General features: G+C 39.4%; 1 protein-coding gene across 3 annotated transcripts in view; it reads left to right on the top strand.

Annotated features, from left to right (window-relative positions):
* The window catches only part of cacna1sb (calcium channel, voltage-dependent, L type, alpha 1S subunit, b), a 40,744-nt gene that overhangs the window by 2,160 nt on the left and 11,215 nt on the right, over positions 1 to 27,369 (top strand). For all 3 annotated transcript variants that reach the window (XM_077223359.1, XM_077223358.1, XM_077223357.1), the window contains exons 2-24: positions 26 to 131; positions 3,768 to 3,907; positions 4,091 to 4,224; positions 4,508 to 4,660; positions 4,811 to 5,016; positions 7,007 to 7,110; positions 7,454 to 7,593; positions 7,780 to 7,864; positions 7,948 to 8,108; positions 8,265 to 8,490; positions 17,594 to 17,801; positions 17,879 to 17,999; positions 18,236 to 18,350; positions 24,139 to 24,232; positions 24,410 to 24,479; positions 24,816 to 24,948; positions 25,091 to 25,220; positions 25,308 to 25,367; positions 25,451 to 25,557; positions 26,490 to 26,577; positions 26,782 to 26,889; positions 26,979 to 27,031; positions 27,126 to 27,272. In XM_077223359.1, coding sequence (XP_077079474.1) covers positions 26 to 131; positions 3,768 to 3,907; positions 4,091 to 4,224; positions 4,508 to 4,660; positions 4,811 to 5,016; positions 7,007 to 7,110; positions 7,454 to 7,593; positions 7,780 to 7,864; positions 7,948 to 8,108; positions 8,265 to 8,490; positions 17,594 to 17,801; positions 17,879 to 17,999; positions 18,236 to 18,350; positions 24,139 to 24,232; positions 24,410 to 24,479; positions 24,816 to 24,948; positions 25,091 to 25,220; positions 25,308 to 25,367; positions 25,451 to 25,557; positions 26,490 to 26,577; positions 26,782 to 26,889; positions 26,979 to 27,031; positions 27,126 to 27,272 — 2,889 coding nt within the window. The remainder of the gene's footprint in view (positions 1 to 25; positions 132 to 3,767; positions 3,908 to 4,090; positions 4,225 to 4,507; positions 4,661 to 4,810; positions 5,017 to 7,006; positions 7,111 to 7,453; positions 7,594 to 7,779; positions 7,865 to 7,947; positions 8,109 to 8,264; positions 8,491 to 17,593; positions 17,802 to 17,878; positions 18,000 to 18,235; positions 18,351 to 24,138; positions 24,233 to 24,409; positions 24,480 to 24,815; positions 24,949 to 25,090; positions 25,221 to 25,307; positions 25,368 to 25,450; positions 25,558 to 26,489; positions 26,578 to 26,781; positions 26,890 to 26,978; positions 27,032 to 27,125; positions 27,273 to 27,369) is intronic.

The following is a 27,369-nucleotide window of genomic DNA, read 5'->3' as shown; positions in this document are numbered from 1 at the left end:
TGTTTTCCTGAGCAGACTCCATCAGACCCTTTGAGATCATTATCCTGCTAACTATCTTTGCTAACTGTGTAGCTCTGGCTGTGTTTCTGCCTATGCCTGAAGAGGACACCAACAACACTAACCTAACATTGGTGAGATGTTCTTAAATTACACATACAGGTTAAACGAACACACCCTGATTACTCCAATTTACTAGTAATTTGCAGTGATACATCAACTAATTTTGCAAATAAATGATATAATTTTTTATGGCACTGCTGGATTAAAGGGATAGATATGCCTTAAACACCTCATGGTGTGTTGCCAGATAATCGGAGAAACTTCCATTTTGTTGCTCAGATCTTTGCCTATTCAGGTCTTCTAACGTAGGCTACGTGTTTTGAAACTGATAGATATGGGTCAAAGTTTTCTCCCAGTTGGCGTTTACACCGGTTTGCACTGGATTATTTTGGATTAATTAGCCTATGTGTGATTTACATTACATTTTAGGCCTACAGTACCAACATTGAACAATGCAATTTAGAACATGTTTTATAACTGGAAATATGCTAGCAGGTGCTGTTTTGTGCCGTGGGTTTTATATTTAGTCCAAAGGTACAAGTGTGGTGTTTAAAAATATACTCAAATCTTGGGAGGGGATTTTCATGACGTATTAACATAGATTTTATTGACATGACTCTAGAGCAGACTTGCAAGTTAATGAATCATTTACCCCATGTGGACACAAAAATTTCTGTTGCTGACTTAAAGTCTAGGTGCCAAAACTAATTTCCTATGTGTAACCTTTTTGGTTTTGGCTATATAAACACTTAAAAATAATGATAAATCCTCTTTACACAAGCTTATTACATGTCTCAAGCTTCATTGGCGGTATGTAGGTCACACTCTTTCCACTAGCATGTGCAGTCATATTCTCCTCTCTCAGAACATAGGGTGTTATTACATTTCAGATTACACAAATCTGAGCCCCACTCACTTATTTACTCCCCTGGAGTTACAGTGACTGTCAGTGTGGGTCATCCATTCCTAGGATACTAAGTCATGAAAGAGGAGCTGAGAGTGGATCTCAGACATGATCAGAGTTATTTTAATATGACCTGCTGATGTAGAATGAAAGGCAGTGTGCTGTGTAAACATACAGATTAGATCCTCACTGCACATCTGAGGAAGGTTGTTTGGTTTGGCAAATTTTAAGGTTTGGGTTTTAGAGTCACTTTGCATTTGTTTGTTTTTTAACAAATCATCCATACGATGTAGTTGACAGTGAGTTAAACCTGCTAATAGCCCCCCTCAGATATAAAAGTAATTTTAGGATATGGAAACAACAAAACTTCCATGAAAAGTTCTGTCTTGTAGTTTATGCTGTAATTTTTTATAGACTGTTAATATTCTTCCAGTTCAGCATATATGCAAAGATGGCTAAGAGTAAAAGCTTAAAGTTGGCCTGAAACAGAAGTTTCGCTAGTCTTTTCTTCCATATTGTGACATATACAGTAGTGAAACGGCTTCCTGAACAAGAACAGAAGGTGGGACTTGATTTTTTCTTCATCGTGATTTGACTTTATAGTTGTGGTTTGCTATAGTTGTGCAGGTATGATGTAAATTTGTAGGCCAAAATGCGGAAACAAGTTAGCATTTTAGTGCTTCTGGTTCCATCATCCTGAAGTCAGGGGGTTGTTGAATGGGTTTTTGGTAAAATGGCTGAAATAATGAATAAGGTCTGTGTTGAACACAAGCTTTCACGTTTTATTCTATGACATAAAATACACTCACCTAAAGGATTATTAGGAACACCTGTTCAATTTCTCATTAATGCAATTATCTAATCAACCAATCACATGGCAGTTGCTTCAATGCATTTAGGGTTGTGGTCCTGATCAAGACAATCTCCTGAACTCCAAACTGAATGTCAGAATGGAAAAGAAAGGTGATTTAAGCAATTTTGAGCGTGGCATGGTTGTTGGTGTCAGACGGGCCGGTCTGAGTATTTCAAAATCTGCTCAGTTACTGGGATTTTCACGCACAACCATTTCTAGGGTTTACAAAGAATGGTGTGAAAAGGGAAAAACATCCAGTATGCGGCAGTCCTGTGGCTAAAATGCCTTGTTGATACTAGAGGTCAGAGGAGAATGGGCCGACTGATTCAAGCTGATAGAAGAGCAACTTTGCCTGAAATAACCACTCGTTACAACCGAGGTATGCAGCAAAGCATTTGTGAAGCCACAACACGCACAACCTTGAGGCGGATGGGCTACAACAGCAGAAGACCCCACCGGGTACCACTCATCTCCACTACAAATAGGAAAAAGAGGCTACGATTAGCAAGAGCTCACCAAAATTGGACAGTTGAAGACTGGAAAATTGTTGCCTGGTCTGATGAGTCTCGATTTCTGTTGAGACATTCAGATGGTAGAGTCAGAATTTGGCGTAAACAAAATGAGAACATGGATCCATCATGCCTTGTTACCACTGTGCAGGCTGGTGGTGGTGGTGTAATGGTGTGGGGGATATTTTCTTGGCACACTTTAGGCCCCTTAGTGCCAATTGGGCATCATTTAAATGCCACGGCCTACCTGAGCATTGTTTCTGACCATGTCCATCCCTTTATGGCCACCATGTACCCATCCTCTGATGGATAATTCCAGCAGGATAATGCACCATGTCACAAATCTCGAATCATTTCAAATTGGTTTCTTGAACATGACAATGAGTTCACTGTACTAAAATGGCCCCCACAGTCACCAGATCTCAACCCAATAGAGCATCTTTGGGATGTGGTGGAACGGGAGCTTCGTGCCCTGGATGTGCATCCCACAAATCTCCATCAACTGCAAGATGTTATCCTATCAATATGGGCCAACATTTCTAAAGAATGCTTTCAGCACCTTGTTGAATCAATGCCACATAGAATTAAGGCAGTTCTGAAGGCGAAAGGGGGTCAAACAGAGTATTAGTATGGTGTTCCTAATAATCCTTTAGGTGAGTGTACATCAGTATTACCCCACTCACGATTTTTTAAACTGTTACGTGTCTTGAAAAAGTCATTTGCTAGATTAAACTGAAAGAGTTGACAGAAGCTTTGTGGTGATGAGGTTGAAGTTGTGGGACCATGGTTCGTTTATAGTCTGCATTTAGGCTTCAAAATTCATAAAAGTTGTGTTAATCTGAGAAAATCATCTTGATGGACAAAACATGTAAGTATCATAAACCTTTGCTGATCGCAGAGCTTTTTTGTGATAATCCAAAAGCCAGGGAAAACCCCTATTGGGATTCTGTCTAGGGAACCAGTGTGATGCTAACTGCTGGTTGGCCTACAAAGGGACGTCATACTTGCACCAGTCTATTGCTGTGATGTCATGTGAGTGATAGGTTGTCCCGCCCTTTTGCCAGTAAACACATCATCAGGGAACAAAAGAAATGTCGCTGCAAAATAGAGGGGATTTTGATTAAAGATTATGAGGGAACATGAATTTTAAAAAATAATGATGTGCACAGATAATCATTTATAATAAACACTGGTATGTTCCATAAAAAAAAAATGTCAATTTTGATTTCATGTTGACTATGCTGAGACGGTTCTGCGTGCATTTTATTTGATTTCAGTACTGTAAAAGTACAGTTTAAACAGATCTTTATTCAGATTTAGTTTTTATTGACCAAACCCATCACAGTTGCTATCAAATTACAAACAAAACCTATAAAAAAGTTACTGCATCATCTTTTACACCCCATAAATCCCTACTCTAAGACTGTTTGTTTCCTTGCAGGAGAGTCTGGAGTACATCTTCCTGATCATTTTCACTCTGGAGTGCTTCCTAAAGCTAGTGGCGTATGGGCTCCTGTTCCATGAAGGAGCCTATTTACGAAATTGTTGGAACTTATTAGACTTTGTTATTGTGTTCATGGGGTAAGATGACTTTCAGAATGTCCAGAAGTGACACACACAATAGTCTTCCTAAATTATTCTCAAAACTGTCCTGAACTTTTTATAGAGCTTGTGACATTAATAATCCATGCAATATAATCTGACATTTTTTTATTAATTGTTTTATTTTCATTAAGTAATAGTCCATTTAAACTGCTTCCACAGGCTCTTCACACTTTGTGTGGACACCATTAACACAATAGCAGGAGTTCCCAAAGAGAAGGGAGGCGGGTTTGACATGAAGGCTCTTAGAGCGTTTCGAGTCTTAAGACCGCTGCGGCTCGTCTCAGGAGTTCCCAGTAAGACTTTTCTGAAAAAATAAAATCTCAATAGCACTACAAGTACGGCAACATAGAAATTTAAAGCTAGATCCTAAATACACTCACAACATAATATCATAATTACATTATATATAAGTACACTTGCATCATATTTTTAACAAACTGAGTCACTATTGAGTGAAAATTGCAGGTTAAATAGGTGCTTACACAAACTATTATGTTGTTAACTATCATGTAAGATTAGAATATATTTTCTTTGCCAAAAAGGTGGTGTGTTTAAAGTGTATTTGTTGTCATCCAGGCCTGCAGGTGGTGATGAGCTCTGTTCTGAAGTCCATGTTGCCCCTCTTCCACATTGCATTGCTAGTCTTCTTCATGGTCACCATTTATGCCATTATGGGTTTGGAGCTGTTCAAGTGTAAAATGCACAAGACATGTTACTACCAGGGCACTAGTGAGTCTTTTTATTTGGAGACTGATAACTGATCTTTAAACATATATTAAAGTGCATCTCATAATTGAAAACAAGTTTTAAATTCCTATCATAATGAATTGACAATGCAATACTTAGATTTGTTATCTAAGCTTTCAACCTCTGTTTCAGACATCGTTGCCATCAGGGAGAATGAGAAGCCATCACCCTGTGCGCAGGCTGGAAACGGCCGCCGCTGCACCATCAATGGCACTGAATGTCGGGCAGGTTGGCCTGGTCCCAACTTCGGCATTACCCATTTTGACAACTTTGGCTTTTCTATGCTCACAGTCTTTCAGTGTATCACAACAGAGAGCTGGACTGATGTGCTCTACTGGGTAATTACTTATGGGCATGATAGTCCTCTTCTATTGATAGGCTACTATATATCAATCAGTATAGGCATATATCGTGAGCTTAGAATTATATGGTTCTATCTCCACTTTTGGTCGAAATTGAGTTTTTGACATAATCTTATCCATTAGGTGTTTATTAATGCCTGTGTGGTGTTATTTTTGTAAAAAAAAATATTTTGTTAGTAGTTATTAATAAAATAAAAAGGTTCCATCTCACAAAACAGCAGGGATTTAAAAACTTTGATGCTCAATATCTCAGAACTACCCTAAACGGAGATAGAACTGTATAATTCTAAGCTCACGATATATAGTACCCTATAAATTATGCTGATATTCAGACCAACATTAGGTTTTGACATTGGTTTTATACAACACACAAGTACACAAGAAATTCATATCGGGTACATTTTAGATACAATATTCCCAGTTACATAGTCTTTTTTTGCTCCACCAATGAAATAGTTTCAAACGTGGTCAAAGCAGAATTGAATTTCCCGCAGTAAACCTGTAAGTGAACATGTTTGTTAAAGAGTTAGTTCACCAAAAAATGAAAATTACTGCTATCCCATAATTTACTCACACTCAAGCCATCCTAGGAGTTATATAAAAAAATATTCTGCCTCTTCCACGCTTTATAATGGGAGTGAATACATCCATCCATCATAAAAGTGATCCATACGGCTCCTGGGGGTTAATAAAGGCCTTCTGAAGCGAAGCGATGCAAAAATACCCATATTTATATCTATAAACTAAAATCACTGGCTTCCAGTAACAACTGTACGCAAGTCTAGTTCCGGTGGAAGAGTGACCTCTGAACCGAAGCATTACGTATTGACGAACGCTAAAGCACAGAGGATAGAGCAAACCAAAACACGGGTCACAAATTAGAAGTCTATAACGAGAATTTTTAAAGACAAATGTCGAAGGAGCTTGAGTTTATTGCCCAGCTCTGTTTGTTTGAACATTGAGAGGCGTCTACTCTCACCTAAGCTTACGCTACTCCTACTTCCTACGTCATGCGTCGGGTCAGAGGTAATTCTTCTGCCTGAATTCGACCTGCGTACTGCTGTTACCGGAAGCCAGTGATTATAGTTTTTTAAATATATTTTGTAATATTTTTATTTTTTTTTACAAAAACTCATCGCTTCGCTTCAGAAGGCCTTTATTAACCCCCTGGAGCAGTAAGGATTACTTTTATGATGGATGGATGTGCTTCAAAATATCAGGTACTAAAGCTCGGGAGTGACTGGATATTTTATTAATAAAACTCACTTAATAAAATACACCTAGGATGAGTGAGTATGGGATAGTTTTCATTTTTGGGTAACCCTTTAACGACTTTGACTGTTGTGCTGCCTCTCACTGCTAATTCAGCATGCAGATAATGAGAGCTGCGTTTTTAGGATGCCTTGAAGAGTTAAAAAGAGGTTCAGCTTCTAAAATGGGTCTCGAGACCCTGTGGTTTTTCTTTTTTTTCTGAGCATCTTATGTTTTTTTCTTGAAATTTTTATTTTGCGAGTGACACAGTGTTCTAGAAAGTAGTACTCAAGTTAAAAGAAGTTCAGCTGAGGACATAAAAATGCATCTCCAGCATTTTTTTTCATTCCACTGCTCTGAGTTCTGCATTTTTAATGCAAAATAGCGTTCTGTGTGAAAGACCCCTTAACCTTGGCATATAGCCAATAAATACACAAATGTAGTATTTCATCTCTCAATGAATTGTTTTGATAACTCACTCCTTTTTGATTAAACGTTTAGAAACGTTTTGATTATCGCCACCTATTGCTGTAAAGATGTAACATGCAAAAGGAATCACTGAAAAATCGCCAACACGAATGCACAAGTCTGTCTGGAATGCAATTTACGATCATTTAAAATGACTAAACTACATAAAACATAACTTTAAAAACTAACACTAAATCCTTATCTCATGTTTGTCAAAATCAAATATTGTGATGATTCGATCTTTCAGATTAATGATGCCATGGGGAATGAATGGCCCTGGATCTTCTTCCTGACTCTAATAATGCTGGCCACCTTCTTCATCCTCAACCTCGTCCTTGGAGTACTGAGCGGGTATAAGCTCTTTTAATGAAAGTTTTTAATGAACAGTTTATATACCAGCTGCTCAAATTTCCGACAGCAATTTTGGAAGTTAGAGATGAACTTAACAATTGTAGGCTACATTTTATTTTCCATCCAAATACACTCAGTGTCTAATGAATCATGAAACCTGTCAGGATAAGTTCACTGTAATGGTTTGTGGGACACAGATACATTCAATCAACTTAAATGGTTCATCTAAGCTAGTTGTAAGACATATACAGGTACAATAATATCACATGACCATGTAGCCATTTCAGCAAATTCAACTACATGGCTAAGTGGCCTAATCGAGATTAGTTTTTTCTCTCCACAGGGAGTTTACTAAGGAGAGGGAGAAGTCACGGTCACGAGGAGAGTACCAAAAGCTACGAGAGACACAACAAATGGATGAGGATCTGAAAGGATACATGGAATGGATTACTCTTGCTGAAGTTATGGATGGAGATTCTGAGGGTAATGGTGCTATACGGTTTATCTGTCTCCTTATCTATCTATCTATCTATCTATCTATCTATCTATCTATCTATCTATCTATCTATCTATCTATCTATCGTCATTCAAATGGTAATTTTAATATATTTTTGTCTAAAAGTGCAAGAACAGCATCATCATAGTTTCTTACTACTTTTTACTCTCCAGCACTTCTTCTTCTTAGAAAGGACACTGATTCAGAGACAGATAGTTTATACCAGATTGGGGGGATCAACAAGGTGGTCTACTTCTAGTGAGTATGCAATCAAAAACAACATGTTTAATCATGATTCAACTGAAGACTGATTTTCCATGGTCTCCCTGTGAAAACAACAGCCGTATTGCACGCCACTGGAACATCGTTTTACGGAGAAAGTGTCATGGCTGGGTGAAATCTAAATTCTTCAACTGGTGGGTTCTCCTTGTTGTGTTACTCAACACTCTGGTCATTGCGACGGAGCATCATAACCAGACTGAGGGCTTAACAAGTTTTCAAGGTCTGTTCAAAGCAATACATAGATTCCCAACTCCTATTTAGTTTGTTGGTTGTTGTAAGGAATCTTTAAAGTAGAATCATCCAATAACTTCAAATATATTTTGGGGAATATAGTGCCTATACTAAGGTTAATATGCTGATCAATTTCTGTTTGCAGACACTGCTAATATAATCCTGCTCATCTGTTTCACGATTGAGATGGTTATGAAGATGTATGCGTTTGGTCCGAGAGCCTACTTTATGTCCATCTTCAACCGATTTGACTGCTTTGTGGTCACAATTGGAATACTGGAGATCTTCCTGGTCGTGTCAGGCATCATGACACCACTGGGGATCTCTGTGATGAGATGCATACGACTCCTACGCTTATTCAAGCTCACGAGGTATGTTCACTTATTTAAACCTACGGTAATAGAAAACAATATTAAACTTTAAGTTTCCAAATAATACTATTTATAAAATTGATTTGTCTTAATTTCCAAATCTTACCCGTCTTAACTTATTTTCCTGCAACAAATCACAAGAACTGTTTTTACTTATAAAGCATAATTGTAACAATATTTTACTGTGTGATAATTCATGTTAAATAACATGCATTAATTCATTAATTAAATATTTTCATTCATTCATTTTTAGTGTAGCATTTTTATTTCTGTTAAAATTACTGACATTATTATTGTTATTATTATTATTATTATTAATAATCTTTTTTTTCTACCTTAACCTCCTGAGACCCGAGAGTTTGCCTGGTGTGCATTTTATAATTTTTCTTGCTATTTGGTATAAGTAGGACCTAATAAGTATAATAACTAAAATTTGTTTTTGTACAGGAAGTAGTTTTTGCATAAAATGATGTCCTCATGCAAGGACAGTGGGTCTATCTTAACTTTATCCTCCTGAGACCTGAGTTTTGGTTTGGCGTACATTTTAGATTTATTCTAGCTTTTTGGGGTTTATGGCAAGCCGTTTTAACTTTTATTCATTTTCAGGATATAAATTCTTGATATCAACAATTCAATTTTCATTAGTTAAAATAATAGTTATTCATATCAGGAATTAGATTTCTATTAGTAACAATGGCAATTTTTGATATCAGAAATTACATTTCCACTAGTAACAATGCTAATTCTTGATATCCACAATTAAATTTTCACTAGTTAAAATTATAATTCTTGATATCAGCAAATGAATTTCAACTAGTAAAAACTATAATTCTTGATATCTGTAACTGTATTTTCACTTGTGAAAAGTCTCCATAGGCTGCCATTCAAAATCAATTGTTCATATCAAGAATTGATTTTTTAATTGAAATTCCAATTTCACATATCAGAAATACAATTCTTATAGTAAAAACCTTTATTTTTGATATCAAGAATTCAATTGTCACTAGTTGAAATGTCTATTCTTGATATCAACAATTGAATTGCTAGGCCTACTAGTAACAATGTTCATTTATGATATCAATAATTCCATTTTCACTAGTGACAATGTTAATTTCTGATATCATGAATGTAATTGTTACTAGTAAGAAAGCCATTTTAGATATCTGAAATTATATTGATATCAGAAATACATTTTCAGATATCAAAAATTAACATTTTTACTAGTAGCATTTAATTGTTGATATCAAGAATAGACATTTCAACTAGTGACAATTGAATTATTGAAATCAGGAATTCGCATTTTTACTAGTAGCCTAACATTGTAATTATTGATATCAAAAATTATATTTCTACTAATAAGAAATCAATTCTTGATATCAACAATTCAATTGTTGATATCAATAATTCAATTGTTGATATCAACATCGATCGTGAGTGAACCGAAGCCCCGTTGAGTGTGTGTGTGCGTGCGCGCTCGAGTGAGTGAGCCAGTGTGCTTCACGAAGCTCAATGCAACTACACTTTTTTTTTTTTTTGCTAACATCTTATACAATTTCATCAAAGCTAAGTCCCATTGTCCTCATATGTGGACATCAACTTTAGCAGCATAGTAAATCTTTATTGTTACAAAAGTTTGTCAAATGTGCATGCCATTTTAATCATACAACTCTTCTATGCATAACTGTTAGAAATGGAAATGAAATGGTCCAAACGAAAAGTGCCCCAAATCTTGGTCCTTTATTATGAACAGATAATACAATAAACCAGCGCTGGTTGGAGTAGAAGCTCAACCCAATATCCTTTGTCTAGGGTTTATATAGTGAAAGTCTTAAACAAAAGAATACAAGTCTAACCAATAAAATCAAACATTACATCATAGATATCATATAGACGTTATATAACAGCTTCTTAATATGGGCAGTATCCTGTTAGATTTCCACAGGATCCTTAGGATCCTAGGAGCTTTTCAAACACACAATGTATAGAAAGGAACGAACATTGAGAAAGGAGGGGCTGAGTAGTCCTCTCTTAATGGATACCAGATGTTTAGCTTAAACACAAAAGGAAAAATGTACAGACGTGGCAGTTTTGCTGCCTAGTATAAAAATCATACATAGACTATTGTTTTGTATGCTGAAGGAGAAAGATATTTCTAACAATGGCCACTTTGATAAGATGATTATAATAGAATTATCGTATCACATACTTTTCAGCATACTCATTCTAGTACAATAATACATGAGATATTCTTCAATCAAACATTTCCTTCAAAATCACTAATACTTAACAGTTCTATTCATCAAAGCATATTGGGAGGATACAACAGTATTCATAGCATGATGAATCTTAATGGATTCAGTTATAATTATTGCTAATCTCAATCAGCAATCTCGTTCTTCGTCTACTTCTCTTCCTCGTTCTCCTTTCGATCACCACTTCCGCATAGGCTTATGCGTTCCCCTGGGATGGAGCTGCTTTCACTCGGCTAGCATGGATCCACTGGGGCTGGAGATCAGTCAGAACACCTGTCCTCGTCACAGCGATAACAGTGGATGGTCCTAAGTAGTTCGGCTCCCCGAGTTTCGTGGGCTTCAAACACTTTATGAGCACCTGCTGGCCTGGAACAAACGGGTGAGTTGGCTTTTCTGAAGGAAGAGGGAGAGAGAGAGAGACATCACCATTTATGCCATTCAACGTTCTAACTAGGGAATCCACGTAATCTGCAATGATCACCTCCGTGTCACCTGTGGAGAGATTGCCAGCGCGACCTCTGACCCAAGGGGTCGGGAAAGGTCTACCCATTAGAATTTCAAATGGAGACATTTTTGTGGTTGCCGATGGAGACATTCTCATTTCCGTCAATACGGTAGGCAGCAAATCAACCCAATTTCTGCCTGTATCTAGACACGCCTTATTCAGACGTTCTTTTATCGTCTTATTGGTCCGTTCCACATTCCCTGAGGATTGCGGAGAATAGGGAATATGGAAGTGCCAATTAATATTAAGTTCTTTGGCTAATAATTGTGTGACTTTTGAAGCAAACGGAGTTCCATTATCACTTGCTATAACGGTTGGAATACCGAAACGCGGTATAATTTCTTTTGCAAGAACCTTTACTACCGTCTGCGCGTTTTCTTTACCACACGGAAAAGCTTCTGGCCACTTCGAAAATCGATCAACAATCACGAGCAAATATTTGTTATTTCCACATGGAGGCATATGTGTAAAATCGATCTGTAAATATTGAAAAGGAAGCTCAGGATGCGGTAAAGCGTCATGGCGAGTTGCCTTGTGTCTGTTTGTTTGTGCACACACCAAGCAAGCATCCAATATCAACAAAGTATTCTTTCGAACATTTGCTATGCAGTATGATTGATTCAAATTTTGGATCACTTTTTCTTTTGACACGTGTGATACCCCGTGATAATGCCTGCACAGCATTACAACGGTGGATGCTGGTAGAGCGATTCTACCCTGCTTGTCTCTTAAAATACCAGCTTGATCTGGTTTTACTTCGTTCGCGGCCCAATGAATCAGGTCGGCTTGCGTAGGGTTAGCTTGTAGTACTTTAATGTCCAAATCATTAATTAGCGACGAATTCATCATAGGCACCTCGGTGCTCTGTTCATTTACATATGGACTAAGTATTACTTCTTTAGCAGCCCATTTCGCGACTTCATCTGCAAACCTGTTTCCCTTAGCCTCATCTGAGTCACCTGTTTTATGACCAGGTACTTTAATAACAGCAAGTTTCGATGGTTGCTGTGCTGCACTGATGAGCTCGGCCACGATGTTATGATGGGAAATTGGTTTTCCGTCGGAGGTTTTGAAATTTCTTTCTTCCCACAATTTAGCAAAATCATGGACAACGCCGTACGCATATTTGGAGTCAGTGTATATATTGATGCACTGACCTTTTGCCAATTTACAAGCTCTCGTTAGAGCAATTAATTCTGCTACTTGCGCTGATTTATATGGCAACGAATATGCCTCAATTACACGATCAGGTAATTCAACAATAGCATATCCACACAAGTATAAATTGTCATTTGGCTTGAAACAGGATCCGTCTATATACCAATTATCTCCCTCCTCCAGGACAGATGTAGACACATCTGGCCTGCAGGCAGTCGAAGTTTGGAGTCTGGTCAGGCAGTCGTGGTCATCGCTCTCAAATTCACCATCCGTCAACAACCTGTGCAGATGTACAGTAGGGCCATGAATAACAGAAGTTACTTTCAATGTTAAATTATCAGTTGCTAATAATATAGCCTCATAGCCAGAACGGCGTTGAGCAGACATGTGTTGAGTAGAAATATTTCGCATAATTGTTCCCACTTGGTGTGATGTGTGAACTGTGAGTGGATGTGATAAAACAACCCTTTCAGCATCCTGTACCATGATCGCTGCAGCAGCCACTGCACGTAAACAGGCCGGGAGTCCCCGAGCCACTGGATCAAGAGTTTTAGACAAATAAGCTACTGGACGAAAGGTACCACCATGCTCTTGGGCCAGGATTCCCGCGGCCGTGCCCCCACCTTCGTGCACGTACAGGTGAAAATCGTCGGTATAGGACGGAAGGCCGAGGGCAGGAGGCCTTAACAGGGAGGACTTTAAATGTCTGAACGCTTGGTCCATTTCACTTGTCCATGTAATGTCCTCTTTGTCATCCAGCGTAGCATCTCGCAGGATTTTGTCATACATGGAACAGTTCGGTACCCATGATCGACAGTAATTGACCAGTCCCAGAAAGCTTTGCATTTGCTTTCGTGTTGATGGGTGCTTGAACGAAGCGATAGCTTTGACTCTGTCCGCCGACAGGCGAACTTGGCCTTGTGACAGTTCATGGCCGAGGTAAGTGACTTTCCTCTTCACCCACTGAAGTTTCTCTTTAGATGCCTTGAAACCAGCCTCTGCTAAAACGTTGCAGACAATAGTAGTGGCAGCAGCACACAGGTCCGCAGAAGCACCAGTGACGAGAATGTCATCAGCGTATTGGAGCAGACAGGTGTCAGGAGGGAGTCTGACATCCTTCAGCGTTGCGTGCACTACAGCGGAGAAAACGGCCGGAGAGTCCTTAAATCCCTGGGGTAATCTAGTCCAGCTGTATTGGCAATTCTGAAAACAGAAAGCAAAAAGTGGCTGTGTTCGTTGGTCAACAGGAATGCTGAAAAAGGCGGAGCATAAATCAATAACAGAAAAAAATGTATGTTCCAAAGGAATAGAATTAATAATAGTCTGTACATCTGGCACAATAGGAGCAAGTGGTTTTATCAATTCATTAATTTTTCTCAAATCTTGCGTTAAGCGCCAAGAACCATTTGCTTTCCTGATTGGATTAATTGGTGTGTTGTAAGGTGAATGAGTGGGGACCAGAATGCCTTGAGCCAGAAACTGATCAATGAGAAGTCGAATTCCCTCCTCTTTTTCCTTTGAAAGCGGGTATTGTTTTTGAAACACAGGCCTATTCGTTGTCAAATTGGCCACATAAGGTTGAATGTCGAGTAGGCCTACGTCATCCTTATGCGCCGCCCACAGTTTCGGGTTTACCCCAGCAACTTCCTGTCCGAGCTCAGTTGCAGACACATCCTCGAAGGGAGCACTTCCTGTGTCGGTCGTAAGAGAAAAGGCTGCTGGAAACATGAGTTGCAAAGAGTCAGAGTCAAATTCCAATTTAACACCCATCTTGTGCATTAAATCTCTTCCTAACAAGCAGAATGGAGAATCGGGAATTATTGCAAACTCATGCATTTTGAATAATGATGGTACATCATTAGAGGTAACTGGTAAAGTTGGTGTCAAATTACAAACCACAGGAACATTGTCTATTCCTATAGAATTTAGTTTTTTTCCTGTAATTGGTCCCTCATACACAGTAGAAGACAGCGATGAGATGGAGGCGCCGCTGTCAATTAAAAAAACATATGGCTTGTGGTCAACATTCAATTCAATAAAGGGCAAAACATTTGACTTGTTTGCATAACTCATTGAAATCTGTGAAAAGTTATCAGAAAAATGCAGCACCTTTTCTTGGCACAGTCATTGCTTTTGCCATGCGTTCGGATAAACAGGTCTCTGTCTTTCAGAGGGAGGAATGAAGGGAGGGGGTTTTGGCATCGGGCCATCAGAGCGCCTGAACATCTGTTTATCATTATTTCGCTGAAATCTCTCAGCTCTTTTCTTACAAAAGCGTTGCGTGTGTCCGCGACACCCACAGAAAAAACACATTATGTCCCTTCTGTCATTGGGTGGCGGGCGATTTTGGACAGCGGAACTAACTTGAAACATTGCGGGAACTTTTCCTCTGGAGTGGTCAAATGCCCCAGCAGACGAAAGTTCACGCAAGCGTCTTCCCAATTCATCAACAGAAATGTTACTAATGTTGGTGGTAGTGATTCGAATCATTTGTGCAGTCTCGTTGTGCATGTTATTCAAAAACGTGTTCACAAACAACAAACAATTATCCTCATTAATAGGAATCGCAGATTCGTGAATCCAAGCATTTCGAAATCGATTAAAAAATGCAAGTGGACTTTCTCCCACCTTTTGCTTTGTGTTCGCTGCGTGAGAAATGTCCTGTTTAGCAGAAGACAACTTCACTAAAAAGGCAGTCAGTTGTTTGAAAAATAGTTTCAGTTTACCAGGACTGGCCCAAATCCAGTCGGGATTATAGTCCCCGTAATCAGCGATCCTAAATGCGCTTGTGGGGTCGGACAAATCAACAGGATCCGAATCTTTAAACACAATACTCCGGACGGGTGGTGAGTCGTTCACTGGGTCTAACAAATCAACCTCAGCAATTAATTCTTCCTCTGTAATGTCGGCAGGCAACGTTTTAGTCAAAATAAAACGATAGTCACGACCAGTAAGTTGGCTGTACGCCGTTAAGCGTTTAAGCATCGAAACAAATTGATGTGGCGACCGTGCTGGGTCTGGCAATTCCTTAGAAATAGCCATCACTTCAGAAATTTGCAACGGATGAACTTTGAATCCTTCTGAAGTTTCAACAAAAGGACACAAAGTCGCAGTCGTCAGATCGGGGTACAATCTATTTGTTGTTGGTTCAGAAAGAGTCGGAATACACTCGTATTTTGGAGGTAGGGGGGTTTTTGCTACAACAGGCTGCGGGACAACTTGCTGTTCCACAGACTGTGAGAGCCTTTTTTTCTCCTCCATAGGCTGCGAGAGCCCCTCCCCTAGCAGAGAATTTCTGTCTCTCTCGGCCGGAGAAGAAAGGACGGCAGAAACTACACTCTCTCTCACAGCCTCTTCATATTTTGAAATCAAATTATTGCCAATGTTCACAACTCTTTCCGGACCCTTATTCCAATAACTTTGCATGTCCTTCCATATTTTATAAGATTGTTTCATGTATGAATAATCCCAATCGGGGTCGCCCCAATTTCCAAAAATCATATCTTTTGCTGCGCGTAAATCCGCGTCTTTGAAGGAGCCGTCACGGGGAAACGGATCTAATTGTGTTTTGCCAGTTGACCAGCCAGCTAAATTTGACAAATATGGCTCCGTAAAAAATGCTTGATTATTTCTAATCATAAAGTCTTTCGGAGATTCATCTTTTAACGGTGGACTAATTTTATTCCCCATTATCAACACAAAAATTTCTCCGTGATGCAACTTAAAAAAATAAGTATGGCCAAATAGAAAGCAAAATAAAAAACATGCAGTAGAAAATTAATTGTGTTAGTAAATTGGCCAATAAAGAGAGAAATAAGAGAAGAGAAAAACTGAGAGAGAGAGAGAAAAAAAATAAAAAAATAATAATAATAAAATAAAATAATGTATTATCTATCCATAACCAAGACCAAAGGTAAATCGAAATATAATTTGCAAGAGAAAAACCGAATATCTCGTGTCAAATCTATATTTCCAAACGGAGGAAAGTGATCAGTTTTCCTGCCGTTCCTCCCGCGTTCAAACACAAACACGAGGATAACGTCCCGTATTTATTTATACGACGGACAAACGTCCCGCATTTATTTATACGACGGACAAACGTCCCGCATTTATTTATGCGACGGACAAACGTCCCGCATATACGACGGACAAATCGTCCCGCATATACGACGGACAGGCGTCCCGCATATACGACGGACAGGCGTCCCGCATATACGACGGACAAACAAACAAATTTCACCAAATATGGTGAAAATCACGGCACTATAGGTAAAATTTTCTCAGCAGACAGGAAGAATCAACCTTTTCTTTTGTAAAAAAAAAAATGTAATTCTTACCTGTCTGGAGAAATCCCGGACGAGCCCCCAAATTGTTAGAAATGGAAATGAAATGGTCCAAACGAAAAGTGCCCCAAATCTTGGTCCTTTATTATGAACAGATAATACAATAAACCAGCGCTGGTTGGAGTAGAAGCTCAACCCAATATCCTTTGTCTAGGGTTTATATAGTGAAAGTCTTAAACAAAAGAATACAAGTCTAACCAATAAAATCAAACATTACATCATAGATATCATATAGACGTTATATAACAGCTTCTTAATATGGGCAGTATCCTGTTAGATTTCCACAGGATCCTTAGGATCCTAGGAGCTTTTCAAACACACAATGTATAGAAAGGAACGAACATTGAGAAAGGAGGGGCTGAGTAGTCCTCTCTTAATGGATACCAGATGTTTAGCTTAAACACAAAAGGAAAAATGTACAGACGTGGCAGTTTTGCTGCCTAGTATAAAAATCATACATAGACTATTGTTTTGTATGCTGAAGGAGAAAGATATTTCTAACAATAACTTAACAAGAATCAACAATGAAATGTTTTTAGATTTTTTATCTTGTGGACGTTTTGGTCTGGAGTGACTGCGTGACATGTGACCTGTGTTCTCCGCCATCTTTAAATTATTTATGTTAGATTTTTTTTCTCTTCTGACCCCACCAGATGGCAGTGTAAGTGTCCTCGTTTGTGAAAAAACATGTTTCAGTTACACAGAATTAAGTATTATGCTGCACACAACCAAAAATGTGATGTCCTCATATCAGGTCGCAGGGTCTCAGGAGGATAAAGGACCTCACATACACAAAATATCCGTTTCCTCCGGCAATGTTGCTGTTTTCTCTCATTGATCTTTAGGTACTGGACATCACTTAATAACTTAGTGGCATCCCTTCTAAACTCAGTGAAATCCATCGCCTCCCTGCTCCTGCTCCTCTTCCTCTTCATCGTCATCTTTGCGCTCCTGGGTATGCAGGTGTTTGGGGGGAAATTCAATTTCCCTGACAGAGTGGTTCAGCGCAGTAACTTTGACAACTTCCCACAGGCCCTCATCAGTGTGTTCCAGGTACTCCGACTGATATTTTATTGACATTGTTCTCTGATTACGGAAGCTGTTTATGTGAAGTTGGCCTTTGTTTTCAGGTCCTAACCGGAGAGGAGTGGGACACAATCATGTACAATGGAATCATGGCTCATGGTGGACCTCAATCCCCAGGAATTCTTGTCAGCATTTACTTCATAATTCTATATTTCTGTGGAAACTGTATCCTTCTGAAGCATGTCATTATTTTTGTGTCTCTGGTATGCATTTACCAGAAATGCTTGGAGATGATCAATGGAAATGCAGTATGTTTTTTAAAAAGAATATAGCAAAGCACTTAAAACAAAATGTACATTTGCCAATGTTTTTGCTGCTAAGTGGGAAGTTTTTCAGATCCAGTAATGTTATATTGTTGTGATAAAGGTGTTTGGGCTGTTCCTTAACAAGCTGTTGATCAGTCGTTCTCTTGAATGTGTTCTTGGCCATTGCTGTGGACAATCTAGCCGAGGCTGAGAGTCTGACAGCAGCACAAAAAGAGAAAGCGGAGGAGAAAGCCCGAAGGAAACTCATGAAGTAAGAGAAAATCTACAGTATTTAAACATACACTTCTGTTCAAAAGTTTGAAAACAGTAGATTGTTTTTTGTTTGTTTTTTAAAGAAATTCGTACTTTTATTTAGCAAAGACGCATTCAATTGATCCAAAGAGACAGTAAAGACTATTATAATGTTATAAAATATTTAAATTTCAAATAAATCTTCAATTCCAAATCAGCATATTAATGATTTCGGAAGTATCATGTGACACTAGGGGTCGGCGATATGGCAAAAATATCATATCACCTTTTTTTAAAGGGGTGGTAAAAGACGATTTCACTTTTCTAACTTTAGCTAGTGTGTAATGTTGCTGTTTGAGCATAAACAATATCTGCAAAGTTACAGCGCTCAAAGTTCAAAGCAAAGGGAGATATTTGCTTTTAAAGAATTCAATTTCTAAGGACTACAGCAAACGGCCGGTAGGGACTACACGACATTCCTCCGGGGTTGCTGGCGTCAGTAACCCCAATATTTACATACCCTCCTCCGAGAATACTAAATAAGGGCGAGGCCATTTTTGCTTTGGAGAAGAGTTGTTGTGGTATAACGTTAGTAGGCTGTTGTTGCCGCAATGCCGTCGAAACGCTGTTATTTTTATCCGGATTGCAGGTTCACTTTGTTCAGCCTTCCTAGGGTCGGGGGAGTTAGGGATCAATGGTTAAAATGTATTTTTAACAAGGTCCCTCAAAATTATTATTACCCAAATCTCGCTCTCTGTGCTGCACACGGAGGAAAGCTTTCAATGCAGGATTCGCACAACGGCTTGTTCTGAAAGATGGAGCAGTTCCAACTTTAAGAACAGAAGCTGGTGCTTATGGGCCACAACCTGTAAGTATGATTTATTTTTCGTCGATGTATTTTCCTGCAATAGTTCATATTATTGATTTTATGTTGCAGCAAGGAAGTAAACAAATGACAACGCTGTTTGGCTCTGCAAAACCTAACTGTAACGTGGAGTCAGAGGCGTTCAGATCCATTTGCAGCACTTTATTTAAACACACAAGAAGACAGAGATGAGCAGACATAAATCTCAGGCAGACAATGAATCAGAGGGACAATCCAGAACTCGTAGTCGTTAACAGGCAGAGGTCAAGGCGGGCAGCAAACGGGAATAAACAGAGTCCAGGGAACAGGCACAGATCAGGGAGCCAGGGAAATCACAGATACAAGGAAACGCTTAGGAATGCTTGGAAATGTCTGCGTGGCAAAACAAGACTTCGCAAAGATAATGGGGAAAGGGTTCTGATAAAGGAGACTGAGTGTGCACAGGTGACAGTGATGAGGATGAGGCAGGGCTGGATAGTGATCAGATGGTGATGGGAGGTGCAGTCCTAATATGGAGGGGAGAGTGATCTGGTGACGCCAGAAGGAGGTGTCGTAGAGCGCTCCGTGACACTAACGTTAGAAACTTTTTTAAATCTCAACAGCGAACTTGGAATTAGTGTTAATTATTCTTTGATTAGAGCTTTTATGTATTGTTTATCTACATGCTTGTTTATCTACATGCTTGTTTATCTATTTTGATTTTGCTAACGTTAAAGCCAACGTTGTAGTAACGTTAAAGCCAATTTTTAGTGTTTGTTTTGGGTTAATAGTTCTGGCGACAGATATTTGGCTACAATCGTTCTAAAAATACAAAAGTAATGGTGCCATACAGTCAGAAACGATCACTATTGAGAGTGAGGAGTCACGTGCCGATTTGGGCGGGGTCTGAGCCTGTCGGCCATGATGGTAGGAGATGCTATCGGTTGCCAGGGGCAACGCCTTCAGAACTTCACAGAGGCGCAACAAAACATTCCAGAGCTCTTTAATTTTGGGAGGGGCTCTGTACAATGACGACAACTCCTCACTCTCAATAGATCCACAGTCTTTACTCAAAAAAAATTCCCTTTGAGGACTGTAACGTTATTATAATTTGTTAGAACGATTATATGAAATTCTTGTTTATGAATATGAAGCTTATTTTTTGCAATACTATAATAATTAGTACAATTTAATTACAGCGTATCTAAAAAGAAATGAGACAGAAACATCAACAAAAATTTCATTTAACAGCCGTTCTTGAACAGGTTCTGCTCGATCATCTTCACTAACATTCTCTGGGTCCGATTGACGCCATTGTTTATAATACACCAAAGCACAAACTAAGTAAGGGGCGTGACGTTTCTGAAAAACGTGCACAAGTCGGTAAGCGAATCACAACACACTGGGCCAGCTAACCAATCTGAGCCCATTGCGTATTTTTGAGGGACTGGCTTCATAGAACCCGGAAACCATCAGACCGTTTTTACAAGGAAGGACAGAGCAGTGTAGAATAAAGGTAAAATATTGAAAACTAATGCAATTTTTTAAAAACGAAGCATGAACACATGTTACAGTGCACCCCAAAAACACAATCAAGCCTTTGAAAAAATGTGTTTTACCACCCCTTTAAGGAAAATCACGATTCACGATTTTATCACGATTCTTTTTCATGTTGGTTTTATTATTTTGCAAGTGACCTAACAAGGTAACAAAATTTAAAATAAAAAAGAATGACAGACATTTAGGCCAAAGTGGTGAAGATAAAAATCTTTGTCATTATTTGTTATTAAAAGATAAGAACGAAGATACACATTAAATATACAGAACATATAATATACACATGAAATAAATAGTGCTTTATTTTTTCAGCTGCAGTAGGTGTATTTAAAAGAAGCATTCAAAAAAGAAATTAAATAAACAAATATAAAAATATAACACTGCATAGACTTACCATACCAATATGAATGAATGAATGAATGAATGAATGAATGAATGAATGAATGAGGCATTTATATAGTGCTTTCATATGTACTACTCTGTACACCCAAAGCTTTTTACAATCATGTTGGGGTCTCTCCTCAACCACCACCAGTGTGCAGAATCCACTTGGATGATGCGACGGCAGCTACAGTACAATAGTGCCAGTGCGCTCACCACACACCAGCTATAGGTGGAGAGGAGAGAGAGTGATAGAGCCAATTCAATGGATGGGGATTATTAGGAGGCCATGATTAGCAAGGGCCAATGGGTGGAATGTGGCCAGGACACCGGGTTTACACCCCTACTCTTTTCGAGAACACAAACAAAACTAGACAAGATACAATTGAAACATAAGGGCTATTTGTACACCAAGACTAATGAATAATGACTAACAAGAAACACCTGTGAACAATGATGGCACTGTGATGGCAAAGCAGCACAGAAACCGGCACGGACACACCGGCATGGAAACGGCATGGACACCGACACACCGGCACTGGTATGGACACGACACCGGTACGGACACACCAGCACGGACATAGACATACGGACACGGACACACCGGCACGGACACACTGACACGGACACGACACCGGCACGGACACACAGACGCAGACACACCGGCACAGAAAGGGCACGGACACCGGCACGGACACACAGGCACAGACACACCGGCACCGACACGGACACACCGGAACAGACACAAGTACAGGCACGGACACACCGGCACGGACACACCGGCACGGACACACCGGCACGGACACACCGGCACAGACACAAGTACAGGCACGGACACACCGGCACGGACACACCGGCACGGACACACCGGCACGGACACACCGGCACGGACACACCGGCACGGACACACCGGCACGGACACACCGGCACGGACACACCGGCACGGACACAACGGCACGGTCACCGACACAAACACGGGCAGTGGCACGGACATGGACAAACTGGCACGGACACCAGCACCGACACGGACACATCGGTACGGACATACCGGCACGGACACATCAGCACGGACAAACCGGCATGGACACACCAGCACAGACAAACTGCCACGGACACCGTCACAGCACCGTCTCGGGCACCAGCACGGACACTGACAAGAACACACTGGCACGGACACCGGCACGGACACCGACAAGGACACACCGACAAGGACACAACGGCACAGACACCAGTACGGGCACTAACACACCGGTGGGGATACACCGGCACGGACACCGGCACCGGCATGGACACAGACACGACACGACAAAAAACGTGAATTTGACTTGGTTACATGAGACTCACCGACAACGCTTACACAAACAAAACTAGACAAGATACAATGGAAATATGAGGGCTATTTATACACCAAGACTAATGACTAACAAGAAACACCTGTGAACAACCAAGACAGTTGTTGAATTGAAAGTGCTTTACAGAAAGGAATTAAAATTAAAATAAAAGCAAGGAAAATTAAAACAGTTATAAAAGAAATTAAAAGAGATATATGATACAGTTAAATTAAAAGAGTAAAAAGATGATACATAGATAAACTTCACATCTGGCAAAATACCGGTGTATCCTATTTTTCACAACTCCCAGTTTTACTCTGAGATTTTCCCATGGTGATTACACGGTGTCTGTAGTGTGCTTTTGGCGTGCCTAAGAAATCTATTGGACGTCTCCGATTGACCAGGTTGTCCCCAAAAATCAACAGGAGGAGCTCTAGGACTGACTCACGGGTTACCTCGGGTTCACTGCCCCATCAGTCCGCACCCAAAAAACCCATTTGTTCGAAAGCTCTATGAATGTAATCAATCTAGTCCGCACCCCACAGAACCTCAAGTTTAATTACACATCAAACTCACTACTCCAACACAGACCCAGGCCATCAGCATGGTTTCATCTCTCTTACCCAATTCTCTGTGGCTTTTGAGTTCAGTTTAGATTAAAAACGAGGATGCAAAATAAAAAACAGTGTAAGCAGTCGGACATACAGTGGCACAGTACTCATTCAGTAAATGCACAGCTAAACAGTTGTGTTTTGAGTCTGGATTTGAATGTGACTACTGTAGGAGCATCTGATTTCTCCTGGAAGCTGGTTCCAGCTGCGGCTGGCATAGTAGCTTAAGGCGGACTCGCCACGCTTAGAGTGAACCCTTGGTATTTCTAGCTGATGTGATCCTAATGATCTGAGTGATCTGATATTTAGTGAGCATATCTGCAATGTATTGAGGTCCTATGCATTGAGTTATTTATATACCAGTAATAATACTAAATACTATTATCAATAATAATACTAAAATCAATCCTAAATGTAACTGGGAGCCAATGTAAAGACATGAGGACGGGTGTGATATGTTCATATTTTCTGTTTCTGTCAGAATCCTGGCAGCAGCGTTCTGTATGAGCTGCAACTGTCTTATGGTCTTAATCAATAATCCACCCTGATGGTGATGAAAGCACAAGTTTCTCTAAGTCTTGACTGGAAACAATGCATCTAATTCTTGAAATATTTTTGAAATTATATTATGCTGATTTAGTTATTGCTTTGACATGACTACTGAAACTAAGGTCTGACTCCACAATTACACCGAGATTCCTGACTTGATTTTTAGTTGTTTGACCCCTAGAGTGCATTTCATATAATGAACTTTTGTTAATTGCAGTATACCATGAGTGTAACTCAACCTCTGCGTTAACACGTGACGTGAATGTACGTCGCATTGTAAAGTATGTTGGGAAGCAGGTGCCAGAACTGCAACTGATAGAATACACTGTAGCACGATACTACGATATTTCTTCAAAAGCAGATCGTGGAGACATTTTATCGTCTACGATCAAAAATTGTGATATCGCACACTATCGACATGTGACACTATCGACACTGACAGTAATGCATGCACAAAATAAATGACATTTTGAAGTGTAATAAAATAGAAAACAGTTATTTGAAATTGTAATAATATTTTACAATATTACTAAGAATATTGCCAGAGAAGAGTGAGGAGGAGAAGGCCCTGGTGGCTAAGAGACTGATGGAGGCCAGGAAAGCTGAGGGAATGTCCACCACAGCCAAGGTATGTTTGACACCTCAAAGCATTGCTTATTTTAGATAAAGTTTCTGCAATGCTTTACTAGTTGGTCTTCTAGCAAGCACTGTCAAGATTATCCCAAATGCAACAGCACATTGGATCTTCAATCGGCCACATCAAATTCAAATGGCTAAACCAGTTTTATCATGTGTTTGCCTCTAGCTCAAAATAGATGAGTTTGAATCAAATGTTAATGAAGTGAAGGACCCCTTTCCTCCCGCAGACTTTCCAGGTAAGGTTTTAATAATATCTAAGAGCTCTGCACTTCATAAAATGCTGACACTCCAATCACTACATCTCTAAACATGTAACGGATGAAGTTCAAAGATAGCTGATCTATTATAAGTAAAATGTATTATTAGCTCCAGCCTCCAAGCTCATTTATGGAGCACATTTCAAACCACACTGCTGGCTATTTTCATGTGGTTCTTGAGCTGTCCAAAACTAAATGATATGTACAGCATCAATGCTAATCAAAATCTTAGTGGATCACAAATACGCACATAGATCTGTGAATGTATGTGACGTTTTTGAGTTGACTGAGCTGTAATCCTTCACCCCTGCTCAGGTGATGATGAGGAAGTTGAACCAGAGATCCCTATCAGCCCCAGACCCAGACCCATGGCCGACTTGCAGCTCAAGGAGACAGTGGTGCCCATGCCCGAAGCCAGCTCCTTTTTCATCTTTGGCCCACAAAACAAGTTAGACTTTATGCCCTGTTTTTTAATACGATGTTGAAACTAAATTTAGAACTATACTTGAACTGTGCCTAACAAATTTCCTCAATATTAAGTGTTAGTGATTTGCTGTCAGTGGTTAGTAACTGATCCTCTCTGTTGAAAGGATTCGGAAGCTTTCTCACAGGATCATCAACCACACCACCTTCACCAACATCATCCTCCTCTTCATCCTCCTCAGCAGTATCTCCCTGGCTGCTGAAGACCCCATCGACCCCCGTTCTTTCCGAAACAAGGTACCAACATTATGATTACTGTATTGCTTTGACTGAACTTTTAGTTATCCGTTCATTAAAATTTGAGCTCGTTCATTCATCTCACAGGTCTTGGCTTATGCAGACATTGTCTTCACGACTGTCTTCACCATTGAGATTGTGCTGAAGGTAACATGCTTGTAAACTTTATTTAACTTTCAGATTTGTGGTTTGCCTGACATGTAATTCAGAATTGACCTGTGTATTTTTAGATGACGGTTTATGGAGCGTTCCTGCATCCTGGCTCTTTCTGCCGAAACTCCTTCAATATTCTAGATCTCATTGTTGTGGGTGTTTCCCTCTTGTCCATGGGCATGGAGTAAGTTCAATAATTTTATGCTCTATTAATTGTTAGTATACCTCATCACCCCCACTCTCTGTTGGATAAAGCAGCTATCCTCACTTTGACAAAGACATTTTTTGTTTCTAACAAGGAACATTATAAATATTTGATATTAAAAGACAGCCCGTCAAATAAAGCATAAACAATTAGTTAACCATTCACACACATGCATTTTTGCTCTGATGAACATTATCTGCACTATTATTTAGTGGTTGTTTTACTATTTGTCAACACTACTAATGAATCTACAGCGTGAAATGTATGGTACAAACAGTGTAATCCAATTTGTGAATGAATGATTCTTATGACCCGATTCTATTTGGTGAATCAATAACATACAGCATGACCAGTGTAGTGGGATTCCTGAACGAATGACTCTTATTAGCCAGTTCTTTTTAACGAATCAGAAACACACAGCATGCAGGTCATCCAATTTCTGAACAAAAAAGTCACGGCGTTACCCACATAGTCCAAATGTTTCCGGAATGGATGACTCATATGAGACAGTAGCTTTTAATTAACCAGACACACATAGTGCGACCAATGTAGTCCAAATAATTCTGGAATAAATTACTCTTATTAATAGTTTTTTTAGTGAATCAAAAACACATTTAACATGACCAATGTACTCAAAATGATTCCCAAACAAATTACTTTTATTAGCTGATTCTTTGTAGCAAATCCAGCGTGACAAGTGTAGTCTAACTGATTCCTGAATGAATGACTCATTTCTTTTTAGTGACAAATAAAGCAACTTACCTCACATGTTAACGTGTAGTTAAAGAAAGACATTGTGAATATTGTTGATCAAAAAAAAAAATGAAATATGTTAATGTTTTTACTGGTTTCATTTTTTTTAATTAATATACAGTCAAGACCAATAATTGGACTGTATTACTGGATTGCAGGTCTAGTACCATCTCAGTGGTGAAGATTCTCAGGGTGTTGAGGGTACTAAGACCTTTAAGGGCCATCAATAGAGCCAAAGGGTTAAAGGTGTGTATGTGTTCAGTATCCTAATTAAAAGGCTGCTTTGATTTGTGATGTGCATTTGTCTGTGAATTTATAAATGGATAAGTGCCATCAAAACAATTTTGGGGACATTTTAAATGCGGATATTAAATGGTTGCATTAGTACTTAAGCAATCTTAAAAACATTATCATGTTAAGCACTAAATATACTTAAATTCCCCTCTCCAGCACGTGGTCCAGTGTATGTTTGTGGCTATAAAGACCATTGGTAATATCGTCTTAGTCACCATGCTCTTGGACTTCATGTTTGCCTGCATAGGAGTTCAGCTCTTCAAGGTGAGACAACCTCCATAATTGTGCTATAAAACATTGGGTTTTGAAATGAAAGAAAGCTATTGAATGCTGAATGTTTAACCTTTATTCAGGGGAAATTGTTCTATTGTACTGACCCCTTACAAAAGACAGCAGAGGAGTGTCAGTGAGTATTTTTAGACACATTTCTTTGCTTTTTCCTCCTCATGTTGCTGCTGATAAGTATCTAAAACATGTCTCTTGCATTTGGTTGTTCTTAGGGGAACATTTTTAAAGCATGTGCAAAATTCTCTTCACGACACGGAGGTCCATCACCGCCAGTGGGTCAACAGCGACTTCAACTTTGACAATGTGCTGAACGGCATGCTGGCTCTCTTTACCATTTCTACATTTGAGGGCTGGCCAGTGTGAGTGTGCATGCGAAAAATCTCATCCTATTAAGATCTTCATGTGACTATAATTTGAGTTACACTTAAAATATTGTTTTATCTGTCAATAACATGT

The sequence above is a fragment of the Siphateles boraxobius genome, unplaced genomic scaffold, assembly GCF_051911475.1.
Source record: "Siphateles boraxobius isolate OS27281-9 unplaced genomic scaffold, OSU_SipBor_1 9, whole genome shotgun sequence".
Classification (NCBI taxonomy): Eukaryota; Metazoa; Chordata; class Actinopteri; order Cypriniformes; family Leuciscidae; genus Siphateles; species Siphateles boraxobius.
This window is presented reverse-complemented; position numbering and strand designations above follow the sequence as displayed.